Below are 13,075 nucleotides of genomic sequence, written 5' to 3' on the forward strand. Positions count from 1 at the left end.
ACCCGAGCACACCCACCTTTGGGATTAAATCGCCAAAAGATCGCAATCCCTGAGATTTTCTCTTAGGTGTGGATTTTAATGAGCTGATCAAAGTGATATTGTCCCAAGTATAATAGACAACACTGATATTTTAAAAGAGAAGCATTGATTGCAGTGCTTTCCTGGAGTAAGGAAAATCTTAACCGCTCCTAGGTTCAACCCCTCTCCCCTCTGGCTGATGTCTCCTCCAAATCCACCAGCCAAGTTGAGCGGTAGTTCTCAACCAGGGGCTGTTGAGCCGCCACGCCCCCCCCCCACTCCCCGCCCCCTCGCCCGCCGCCCCCAAATGGTAGGCAATGTCTGCAGACATTTTTGGTTGTCACAACTAGGATGGGAAGGGGTGCTACCGGGCGGGCATCTAGTGGGTAGAGGCCAGGGATGATGCTAAACATCCTGAAACACACAAGACAGTGCCCCACGAAAAGCAATTATCCAGCCCCCAATATGAGTAGTACTGAGGTTGCGCAACCCCGAGTTAGAGTGGAATTTATTACAGCAGCATTATCACGCCATCCCAGAGGCGTCTTCACCTGTGGCCAGGAGCAGCCCTAAGCCTCAGTAAACCCTGCATCACAATGAATCACAGCCCTGGACACAGGACGTCCTCCGGGGACTGTAGGAACCCAGGAATGAGGGTGTGGGCTGAGGAAGGGTTCCACCTCAGCCTGCAGTGGCTCTGCCTTCTCAGCTCTGTGTCACACTCTCCTGCCTGAGCAAACACAGCACCCAGCCCGCCCGCTGAACGCTGCCACAACGATTAAGGAAAATATTCCCTTGCCCTTATTACTATCTGTGCTTCCTCAGTGACAAAATAAAAGCAGGTTTGTATAAAAATGTATAAAAACAGTTTTGCCCTTCAGATTACGTTTTTGTTATTGTTGCCCCTGCCTTTCAAGGTATAAGATTCTCTCAAAGAGAGTGCATGGGTTATTTCTTATTTTTTGACCTCAGCAAAAGATTAGTAAAGAAGAAGGGATGGCCTGGAAATATTTTTAGGTTTTTGTAAGTGTATGAAAATGAATATTCCTACGATTGAATTCAGTTTTTTTTTTTTTTAATTTCCCTTATCAGTTTTAAAAATGAAATGCAAAGGCTATGCCGACACCAAAAGGTAATATCTGTTCAGTAGGAAATCTTCCCTAACTAGTTGGCTTTGTTTCAGTCTGGCCCTCAAACAGTGTGAAAAATACTTTTCCCTTTACACTATTACATGGAAAACACATTTACATAGCCATCAGTTAAGCAGTTCTTAGATTTTTTTTTTTTATCAATTAATACGGATTACATGTGACAGAGAAAACCATTTGCATAAAGCAGAGGTAGAGAAATGAAATGATATACAAAAAAGAAAAATAACAGGTAATGTGATAAAGTAAAGCTAAGATAACAAAACTCAAGAGTAAAGAACTCCCACCTCAAGGCTAGATGCTGAATGATGTTGAAATCAAACTTAGAGATATACTTGCAATTCTCCGTACCTACTTACAAATGTAAATGCAAAACTACCTAAAATATATTTTAAAATATGTTGTTGATATATATGTTCTTATAGAATTACGCTGGTACTAGTACAGATCTCTACAGGCTCTTTTCTTGAAAGAGATATAATTCAATATAATGTTAGCCTTTAAAAAGAATATTTTTGAAATAATATATTAATATGCAAATATTAAATAACGTTAAAATATTCTGAGTTCATGACTTAACCCAAATTTTGAAAACTTTTTATAAATGGTCAGATGTAAAACATGAAGACCTCCTACTTTAGCTATAAAACTATAAGTAATAAATTTTCATCTCATAAATGGTTCAGTAATAATCAGATTTTTTAAAAAAATAAACAATGAAGTACTTTCAGATAAATAAACTATTCTCTCTGTAATTCTGTGACTTTTTACATTTAAAAAGCATGTTGTTAAATTCATGAGATATTCTACACAAAAGAGTCACTAGAGATAATTTTGCAAACTGCAGGAGGTTAATAATCACAACTCCCTTTAGTTCATATGGTTTTACAATAATTGCTATTATAGTTACTTCTTATAAATAGCTTGTTGCCCAACATTTCTTTCTCTGAGCTGGCTGCCCTTTTTTTTTTTTTTTTTTTTTTTTTTTTTTTTTTTTTTTTTTTTTTTTTTGCGGTACGCGGGCCTCTCACTGTTGTGGCCTCTCCCGTTGCGGAGCACAGGCTCCGGACGCGCAGGCCCAGCAGCCACGGCTCACGGGCCCAGCCGCTCCGCGGCACGTGTGATCTTCCCGGACCGGGGCACGAACCCGTGTCCCCTGCATCGGCAGGCGGACGCTCAACCACTGAGCCACCAGGGAAGCCCTGCCTTCTTCAATAAGCACTAAAGGCTTGAGAACAAGAGCTTCTGTATAAAATGACTATAAACTTAGCAAACTTAAAATAGCTTAATTCTTTGGCACACTCATTTTTAGGAGATTATCTTTTTCAAAAGAAATACTCTACCCTGAATCTTCTTTACATAAGGAGCCCAAAATAACCTTATGCCAACAGTTGCTTCCTTCTTTAAGAATATAACCTAAATTGTCCTTCTCTTTTGTTTCCTCATAAAAGAAAAATATAAAAACAGTGAACAAATTTCATAGGTCTATTTCCCCTCCTCCCTTTGACATGAAAATATAAAAGTAAACTGACTTGTTTCTAAATATTCAATTTTAGCTAATCTCAAAAAGTTAGTTGGAAATGATTCACAAAACTACAGAGCTCCACATGCAACAAAACATCTATTAGTTACTTAAACCTCACGGGACCCATTTTTATTTGCAATATCCACATACCTTTCAAAGTAAAGTTCCAATTTTTAACAAATTTTACCTATTCTATTGCCTGCCAGACAGACTCACAGGATTCTACTATAATTGATGGCACAGGTAACTGTGCTTTTACACATACTCCTACTGTTTAATATATGCTATTCTCACAGCTTATGGTGATAAAAGCACAAAACTATTGCTCTCTTGCCTATTTAAGGATTAGTCCTTACACCACAGCTAACAGTATATGCTCGATAAATGCTTGCTGAATAATGAATAAATCAGTTTCTCCTATGTCTACCAATTTCCACTGTAACCATATTTTTTTAAAGATTTTTTTTGACGTGGACCATTTTTAAAGTCTTTATTGAATTTGTTACAATACTGCTTCTGTTTTATGTTTTGGTGTTTTGGCTGTGAGGCATGTGGTTTCGTAGCTCCCCGACCAGGGATTGATTGAACCCACGTCCCCTGCATTGGAAGGAGAAGTTTTAACCACTGGACCGCCAGGGAAGTTGCTGTAACCATCTTCTTAACAATCAAGGAATAATCTTGGGCCTTCTTGGGTACTTGTATTCTCAACGCATCAATATTTTCTACTTTAAAAAAAATGTTTTTGCTGTATTTGCACAATTACCACAAAAATAAACCAACCACACATCTCCAAACCTCTCATAAACTTAGGCAGACATAATTTTGTCAGATAATTAGTTTAAAAAATAGCAAGTTTAGTCAACTGGACAAAAAAGCATATACTTCCTACTCTATTTTAAGAAAAACATTTCCTCAGAATTTGTTTAATCCCAAAGGAAAAATATAAATAGCTGCCCCCTCCAATTTACAAAAGAGATCAACACTCACCATTCCAAAAGGTAAGACGTGTAACGAAACAAATGCACGGCACCGTTTTATGCTGTTCATTGTCCCAGGATGGATAACTATAGACTAAATGCCATTGAATTGACTGATTCCTGGAAAGTCTGGCTAAGAAACTGAATGTATGTATTAACACACACACACACACACACACACACACACACACATATACATACTTACACATGTGCCTACTATGACCTGAAGGTTTAAACTCTCAAACATAACTTTTAAAAATACTTACTAGGGGGCTTCCCTGGTGGCGCAGTGGTTGAGAGTCCGCCTGCCAATGCAGGAGACACGGGTTCGTGCCCCGGTCCGGGAAGATCCCACATGCCGCGGAGCAACTAAGCCCGTGAGCCATGGCCGCTGCGCCTGCGCGTCCGGAGCCTGTGCTCCGCAACGGGAGAGGCCACAACGGTGAGAGGCCCGCATACCGCAAAAAAAAAAAAAAAAAAAAATACTTACTAGGAATCATAAAAAACTAAAATTCTTGCCTTTTAATCTTGAAGTAAGAGAAGACAAATACTTAAAAGTGTTCCCTTTATCAAAGATTTTTCAAAAAAAAATTTTTTTGAGAGAAAATGCTGATTCTGATTATTTCGGCCATGCCCCTATTCTAATCATTTATTCACTTTCGTTACCTTCTGAATTAACACGGAAAACCAGAACCCAACTATTCACATACTAATGTGAACATGGTCACTCAGCCAGCAGTGTGGCTGCCCCATTCCCACTCCACAGTTTAACATTCTTAGTGTAAGTGGCATATGTCCTCAATAGCTACAGATTTCAGTCAAGATTATTCCATGACTTTGTGGTAGGCAGCACTCTAAATGTGTGACATGGGTCTTAAGTCTGTGTCCCTGACTATCTAGGTAGCTCTCAGTACTCATTTGGAGTTTGGACTAGATCATCATCAGTTCTCAAAATGTGGTCCCTGAAACAGCTCTATCAGCATCACCTGGAAACTTGTTACAAATGAAAATTATGAGATCATATCCAGATACACTGAATAAGAAACTATACGAAGAGCTTATTAGCATGACTTGTTTTTTACCTCCAGGTGATTTTGATATATGGTCAAGGTTTGAGATCCTCTGGACTAGATGATCCCTAAAGCCTTCTCCAACTATCAAAATCCTACTGTCATTAATTAGATCAAATGTATCTTCTAGAACTAGAACCATGTTCAATTAAATGCATTTAATTATTCCCAGTAGTCTGAGTAAAATATCATAATCAAACTTACCATATTCTATTATACAGTACTTAAAACTTTGCTACATTTTCATCAGGACAAGATTGACATTAGCAAGTTTTCCCAATTAAGTAGACACTGCAACAAGTGTTTGATACCACTTTAACTCATGGTGGTGATCTCCAAATTAAACCCTCATATTTAGAAGTCGGGGGCTTATTCTAGCTGTTGTGAAAAGTAAATAGATCCTTTGATGACAGTTAAGGTACAGGCATTTTGTGTCTATTTCTCAAGACCAGCTGCTACATACAGTGTTCTCTCACTTTCCCATCCCATCTGTGAGAAACACTGGAATATCACTCAAAAGGCGGGGGGAAATAACATGCTGGCGAAAAAAAAAAACTACCTGAATAATTTGAATCAATGGGGCATTTTAGGATTCCCACCTGTAGGAAAGGTTAACAAATCAGGAAGCATAAAGCCTCATACGCTGAAAGAATTCTAATCCTAAATAGATCTGGTCCTAAAATATGATTCAGTGGAGTCTATTTCAGCAGTTAAGAAGGTGGACAATGTCGTACCTAAGAACCATAACTCCCAAATACAAAAAAAAAAAAAAATGTTATAGACTTTCTGATGATACCTTCCACTCTTCTGAGGCTATTACAAAAGGAGGACAAAAATAGTCCTTTAAAATGACATAAAGCTTGGATGACTGTCAGGGACCAAAAGGAAAAGCTGTTAAAAACCAGCAGGGGTCAAGTTAAAAAGTTAACTTTTGCTCCCCAAGATAAAGGTTTCTTTTCCACCCAGTTTCTGTTTTGACAGGTGATTGCCTTAGAACAAACTCCTCCCTCCCTCCCTCTCTCTCTCACTTCCTTTGACACTCTTAAGTCAGCCCAACTTTTCCAGGGAAACAAACGCTCTTATCTCTTTACACCATAACTCGAGAAGCGGTTCTTGCTGGCCAAATAAACTGACATATTCTTAAAAACAATGTCTCTAATTTCTCTCAATTTCGTCAAGAAAATATTGGAGAAGGCTACAAGATTCAATACCATTTTCCTGCTCCAGGGGTACACACAAAGTTGCTTTCACTGAGAATCCAAAAAGCATTTATTTTACAGTATTCAGTAAAAGTATATTAAAATCTTCTGCCTTGCCATCCCAGACCTATAAAGAATTTAGTCATGTAAGTGACTAAATCCTGTGTGAAAATGATTAATGTACCCAGCAACCTATTTCATTTCCAATTTCCCATTTTCAAAAATTCCCTGTCAGGAGTATATACATTTCTTTAGATATCTGCCAGCATTTCACGTCAAAAGGCTTCCAAAAAACCAAAACAAAACTACAAGAAACAGTCACTAAATGCCTTTTAAAGAATCCTTTATATAATATTTGATATATGTCTTCAGAATTTTCAACACTTTAGATCTACGGAATCAACTAAATTTACACAAATGCAGGAATGAATCTTTGCAAAGCCTAAGTCTGAATAATTTCTCCTAATTTCTATATTTAGCATATATACATTGCCTTCTGAGTTTGGTGCTAAACTTAAGTGAGATCAAGAGTGAAAAAAGCGGCCTTAGGACCAAACCCAGGCAGAATACCCTATTCCTCCTCCATGCTGGAATTCTGAGATGTCACCTGGGCAAAGGACACAACATTTTAAGGCAAGATATGTTAATACAGCTTTTAAAAAACCTGTGGCCTCTTTTGGTTTCCAACAGAATAAATCCCTTTGTCCAAAGACCCTTCAAAAGACTTCATCTACACTTCATGGACCTAAGATGTATCAAGTGCTCTTGACATATATAGTTGTACACTTTCTTTTAGTCTATGGAAATTATATTAGTAAAGCGGCCCTTAGGAAAAATGAAATACAAAATAAAAAGCTCACACTGCCTCCTGCTGTTAGAAGGAAAATTTCATGAGGTCAAAATGGTCCACAAACTGCACAGTGTAATGAGAGCAAGAGGCTTGTCTTAGTTTTTTCTTTTTCTTTTCTTTTTTAATCTAATGATCTATTTCCTAATCAAAGCCTCAAAAGGGTTGAGATACTGTCCACAACCCATAGAAATGTACTGCAGAAAACACTACAAGGTATGACTTCAGAATTGAAAATCATCTTCCCCAAACATGCTTTCAACTGGATAGGCGTTTTATACAAAACAAAACTAAACTAAAGAAGAAGAAAGGAAGAAAGAAAAAGAAAAAAAGAAAATTAAAAGCACTACCCTGTCTGACCAGGTGGATGGTTACTCTCCCAGATCTAAGGCAGTCTTAGCAGGTGGTTTCTCCCATTCCTAGAGAAATAAACTGCTCCAAGTCAGGAGAACAGATTCAATATCCAGCTCATCTTATAGTCAGAGGGTTATCACCATACCCCAGGGCTTCCTAGACCTTGATGATTCTTTTCCATTATTTAAGGAGTTGGGAGTAATGTCACCCAACTTGTCACTGAGACACTTCTCTCTTCAAAATTCGACAAACCACTCTTGAGGGCACCATGTACCTGCCCCTGTCCACCTCAATCATGATACTATATTAAATCACTGAATATGAAACACAGAAACACAAACAATAGTTTGGATTTGTTTCTTTAAAAATGATGTTTGTATTAAAAATCTTAAAATGAAGAGACAATGATTAAACGTGTGTCTGGAATTAGAAATTACAAATGGTTAGAATTCTCTCAGTACATCACAACAGTAAAATTTTGCTCTTTGCTTCTGGAGGAACACCCTATAACAGAAAACGAAACATTAAAAAAAAATTATATAAAAGGGGAGCTAAATACCTGAACATTGAAACAAAATGAAGCAAACAATTTTAAAAAGGGAAAAAAAAAAAAAAAAAAAAAAAAACCATTGCAAGACAAGTAAATTACATTTTAAAGGAAATAAAAGAAATTCACCAAACAACAGGCCCTATTGTCCTGGCTCCTTCAGGAAGATTACTGAAAGGAAACTGGGAAGTGGTTTGGGGGGATCTGGTGGGAAGTTCACAGGTTGGCACCGGCTGGAACAGCTGAGTTTTGAAGGCACTCTGCAGACACAGGGGTGCTGGGGGCCCTGAATCACATTTGTGAAGTCCTTGTACTGTATTTTAAAGAGCTAGTCATCGACACCATGTTACTGCCAACCAATAAGAACAAAAAAGCTAAATCTAAAAAACCAAACAAACACACACACAACAGTACACACAAAAATGTGCAGATCTGTAACATTTTTTTTCACAGCTGATTAAAAAAAAAAAAAAATACTACCGTTCTTCCCCCAGACTCCCCTTTGATACAGTAGGTAAACAAAATAGATTTTTTTTTCCACAAATATCAGCAGACATTTTCTGGCACCCCACACTGTATTGGCATCAGTGTTAACAGTCCCAGTTCAGATGTGCAATACTTCAGATTGGATACACTGTAACAAGAATCCAACTTTGCATAGACAGCCTCAGAATCGCAGTCACGGGGTTGCCCTTCTAAGCTGGCAGAAAAGGAACCCGATCTTAATTTCCAGCTACTCCTGGAAAACAAGGAAGAAACAAAAGTTTCTTCCTCTCATCCTGCTCCTTCATTTGGTTCTCCCGGACTTCCTTCCGTGTATTTAAAACTTGGAACTAGAAAAACGGTTGTTGGAAAAAAAAAAAAAAAAAGAATTCCCCCTTTTCCACCTTCTCCCCATCCTCTTCCCACCACCCCATTTTTTTTCCAGGCTGAAACTTTCGCTTGCCGGTGTCAAGCTGCCATACTGCGCCGCAACGGCTGCTTCAATGGGGAAATATGCGTCAACCAAAATCAATGAGAAACGTACATGCTGCAAAAAGCCACATTTCCACCGGATCTCGGATGGTCATGACGGGACACCCCCTCGGACACGGGGCAGAGGCAGGGGACGCGGCCACGGCGGCCAGCCGGGCTCCCGGGACACCCCGGCTGATGCAAAGTCGTCTCCAATCTCAAAGCAAGAAGAGAAATCACATTTAGAAGAGTCGGGTGCGTTTGGCTTTTGTGCGCAGAGCGCGGCTGGCGCGCGGCAGCCGCGGGCGCCTCAGAGGATCACGCAGGCCGAGCAGCAGCCCTCGTCGCCGTTGGGCTGAGCCGCGTAGTTCATCTGCCTCACGATCTCGGCGAACAGCTCGTCCACCGAGGCTTTGTTTTTGGCCGACGTCTCCATGAAGGGGCAGCTCCACTCCTCGGCCAGGGCCTTGCCCTCGCCGAACGAAACCTCGCGCTCGCCCTCCAGGTCCACCTTGTTGCCCACCAGGATCATGGGCACGCGCTCGTACCGCTTCACGCGGATGATCTGGTCCCGCATGGGCTTGATGTCCTGGAAGCTCTGCTGGTTAACAAGGCTGTAGACGAGGATGAAGCCCTGGCCATTCTTGATGTACAGGTCCCGCATGGACGCGAACTGCTCCGTGCCCGCCGTGTCCAGAATCTCCAGCACCGACGGCGACGAGTCCACCTCAATCTCCTTGCGGTAGAAGTCCTCGATGGTGGGGTCGTACTTCTCGATGAAGGAGCCGGTCACGAACTGCACGGTGAGCGCGGACTTGCCCACGCCGCCCGAGCCCAGCACCACCACTTTGTACTCTCTCATGGCTCCGTCGGCGCTCTTGACGCGCCTGCCGCGGCCCCGTCGGGGCTGCACGCCGGAGGAAGGCTGGGCTTGGCGGCTGGACTTCTCCCCGTCCTCAGCTCCGCAGGAAAAACTAAGGAGAGGATGGCAGAGGAGCGCAGGACGCGGAAATCACCAAACGGGGACCGGGGGTCGACCGGCGGCGGCAGCGCGTCCCTGCGGCGCGGGTCCGGGGCCCCGCAGCAGCCCACGGCAGCAGCGGCAGCCTGGGCGGCGGAGCGGGAGGACAATGCCGGCAGCCGGTGCAAGGCAAGGACTGCAGCTTCTCGCCGCAGCAGCCCAGGAAGGCGAGAAGGCGGCGGCTGCGGACTGCGGAGGCGGCTGCTAATTGCGCGCCGGGCCGGGACGCGCGTGGCATGAGTCCCCGCAGATCGTGCGCCCACCGCCGCGGCCCATCGAGCTCTCTCCCGCAGCCTCCGCGGGGCGAGGGCTTCCTACTCGCCGCGCGCAGCCCAGCTCTCCCCGCCCCGGCGAGCATGCCCAGTGCGCCGCCGCCGGCCGCGCCCGCCGGATCCCACGCTCCTGGTTTTCCGGGGGGCCGGGCGGGGGGTGGGGCTGTGGGTGGTGCTCGAGATTTGATTCCGGACTAGCGGATTCGCGCTAGGCGCTCGTCTAGGAGCCGGAGAAGAAACGTGGGGGGGGCGGGGAAGGTGTGTGTGGGTGTTAAAGAGACCGGCTGGGAGAGCGTCAGTGGGAGGACGAAGACCGCCTTCTTTCGCGGCGTTGGGGTTAGTGCATAGGGGCCCCGACTCTGCGAGAAGCGGGTGGACGCGGCGGGCCACCCCGGGGCTGGGGTGGGCTGGCCTCTTCTCGCCTCCCTTTATCCAAAGCTCGTGGACTCCACTCCCCGGCCTGCCGGCTGGTGTGCGTCCCAAAACCGAGACCCAAAGGACAGCTGGGCGTATGACTGGCTGACTGACCATCTTCCCCCACTCAAGGCGCGGCCCTTTCTACCCGGCCTTCTCTGGCCGACTCTTCTCATACTTCATCCCTCGGACAAAGAAGAGAGGAACACTGGGTCTGAAACCCTGTCCCCACGAGGGAAGGTGCAGCTTCTAGTGACCACGGCGTTCTGCGGGCTGGGACTCGGCGGGCCCCACCCACCTCCCCACTCGGCTGGGGCCAAAACCCGGAGAGCGTATCACAGCCCGATCCAGAAGCGGCGGCGGCGCCCGCAGCTAGTCAGGGCATGCTCAGTGGGCAGAGCAGGTTTGGGGGCTTGGAAGTAGGAAGCTGGTGCACCACACACCCACACTCCAGCTCAGATTACCTCTCCCAGACTCAGGACCCATTGGCCCCGGGGCGCAAATCTCACACCCTCGAATGTTCTCCCATTGGCTACTGCCAAGGTTTTATCAGTTTGGGCTGCTTCATTGGCTAAAAAGTAGCCTCCGCTCGTGATTGGTTATTTATAGAGATTGAGTTGAGAGGAGGAGGCACAGCTGTTCTTTCTCTGCTGCTCCCCCGCCCCCTTCCTCCCACTTCCCCAAGCTAGTCGTTTCGAAGCTAAGAGTGAAAAAATAAGGAATTTAGGCGGAGAGCTCAGAGCTAAATATAGTCCTTTGTTGGTGTTTTCAAGAGTCTGACTTTCTGGTGCCCAGTCACGACTGTTCATTAAAGGGAGCTGGTTACAGTTCTTGGTCCTCAAGAAACAACAAAGTTTGCAAGGTGTTTTTTTGTGTGGTTTTTTTTTTTTTTTTTTTTTTAGGCAGGGGGAGGGACTGGGATGTGGAAATGAGCCACTGAATTTAGCTCACCCGGTGGGGTGGGGGAATGCCCAGGCTTGCCTTTAGAAAACGTCTTTGGTTTGGGGCGGGCATTCGCTAGACTGGGCTCGGCTCGCACTCACGGGAGGTACCAGGGAGATGCCTTGACTTGTTCCGGGTCTCTCTCCTTCCTTGTGAAGGAGAGATGTCAAGACCTGTCAAAAGACTAAGCGATACTAGCGTGAGCCCCAGGGCGAAGGGGTGGGAGGGGACCGAGCTGCTTCAATCCTGGCTTCATATCCTGTCGACGCCACTTCCCACTGGTTTAACCGTCCGCACTGGAGAGAGAAATCAAGCAGTGTGCTAACGCTGGGTTTCACTGCCTTAGTCCTGCCGTGACTCAGGGCTACGTTTGCCAGTTAACCTTCTCCGAACCCCTTGCCGTAGCTTGTAGTATGCGCGGCTGCAGCGTGATGTCTTGGCCACGGGACCCGGCAGGTCTCCGGCGGCAGCCAACGCCTTGGATGGGGTAGGTGGAGCCCATTCCTGCGCCTGGCCCCGCTATTTAGTGGAGAGAGGGGTTATCAGAGTGCTTGGCTATAGTTATGCTTATATAATTCTCCAGAAACCTTTCAAGGCAAATTCACCTAATATGGATGGAGAGAACCTCACATTTACCCAGCGTTTAATGTCTGTTAGGCGTTTTACATGTGCTATCTTATTTACTCCTCGTAAAAATAATTATTATACCTATTTTAAGGATGAGGAAACTGAGGCCCTCAGATGTTCAGTAACTGGCGTAAGATTTCTCAGCTAATGAGCGGCCACGCTAGGATCCCGAGAACCTGGTCTTGTAACCATTAGGCAGTACTACCTTCTCACAAGAAAGTTCCCAGATTTTACTCTTTCTTAGGTTGAGTCTTGAGGTAGTATGATCAGACAGGCTCTTACACCCAAGCAAGAGGGACCTCTGCCCTCCCTCTGACTCTCTTCTGACAGTGCCCCTTCCTACAGGGTCAAGGAGCTTGAACCCTCCTCCAAGACCACACCCCCAGTAGTCAGAATTCTGGACTCCTCTACCCAAATAGTACCAAACCCTCTTCTAGGATCTGCTTGGACCTCTGAACTCACCCCTGTGTGCAGGAACGGGTCTGTGCTGGAGTGTGGATGGTGCTAGGACCTATGGGCTGAGGCGTCCCCTCCAAGGCACTTTGGGCCCCGCCTAAGTGCAGGAAGAGGGGTCCCTTCTAGTCAGCTTTCCCTTCCCTGCCACTTCCAGCCTGGCCCTTGGAGGAGTCCAAGAATTCGTGATTCACACCTGACCATCCAGGTCTTGCAAAGAAGTATCTGTCAAGGTGGGAGGATAGATCATATTTTAACAGTGTGTTATCTTGATTTGTAACTGAAATACTTAAAAGTAATGCTATGTGTGCCTCTATCTGTCCTCCTGCCCACAAATGTTAGGTGTGGTTATGAGTATGACATAGTAGCAAATGCTTTGTCCTTATAGGCCAGGTGTCTAATCTCAAGTATTAGATATCAATTATTATCTGAGACCTTGAGCAAGCCCCTCAGGTGCTCCCGACCTTAGTTTCCCTACCTGTAAAGTGATGATAATAAAATTCACCCCACCCACCTAGCTACCTGAGGAACCTCGGAGAGAATCTGATGACCAAACCCTTTATTTTACATCAGAGCCAGTGAGCAGAATTAGAACCCTGGTGTCCTGGATGCCCTTTGCATGGTGCCAGCCTATGCTCAGAGAAGATAATTAACAGATAATGGATGGAAACATGCTTTTAAAGCTGCAGCGCCCCATAGATTCATGA

At 44.7% G+C, this 13,075-nt stretch overlaps 1 protein-coding gene across 1 annotated transcript; it reads right to left on the reverse strand.

Moving 5' to 3' along the window:
• Nucleotides 1-6,338: 6,338 nt before the first annotated feature.
• Nucleotides 6,339-10,563, reverse strand: RAP2B (RAP2B, member of RAS oncogene family). The gene has a single exon (XM_059064509.2). The coding sequence runs from the start codon at nucleotides 9,499-9,501 to the stop codon at nucleotides 8,950-8,952; it is 552 nt and encodes a 183-aa protein (XP_058920492.1). The 5' UTR covers nucleotides 9,502-10,563; the 3' UTR covers nucleotides 6,339-8,949.
• Between the last annotated feature and the right edge of the window lie 2,512 nt (nucleotides 10,564-13,075).

This window comes from Kogia breviceps, chromosome 5, assembly GCF_026419965.1.
Source record: "Kogia breviceps isolate mKogBre1 chromosome 5, mKogBre1 haplotype 1, whole genome shotgun sequence".
NCBI lineage: Eukaryota > Metazoa > Chordata > Mammalia > Artiodactyla > Physeteridae > Kogia > Kogia breviceps.

Excerpts from the sequence above, each read along its gene's own strand:
- RAP2B (XM_059064509.2), bottom strand. The coding sequence starts at position 9,501 with ATGAGAGAGTACAAAGTGGTGGTGCTGGGCTCGGGCGGCGTGGGCAAG.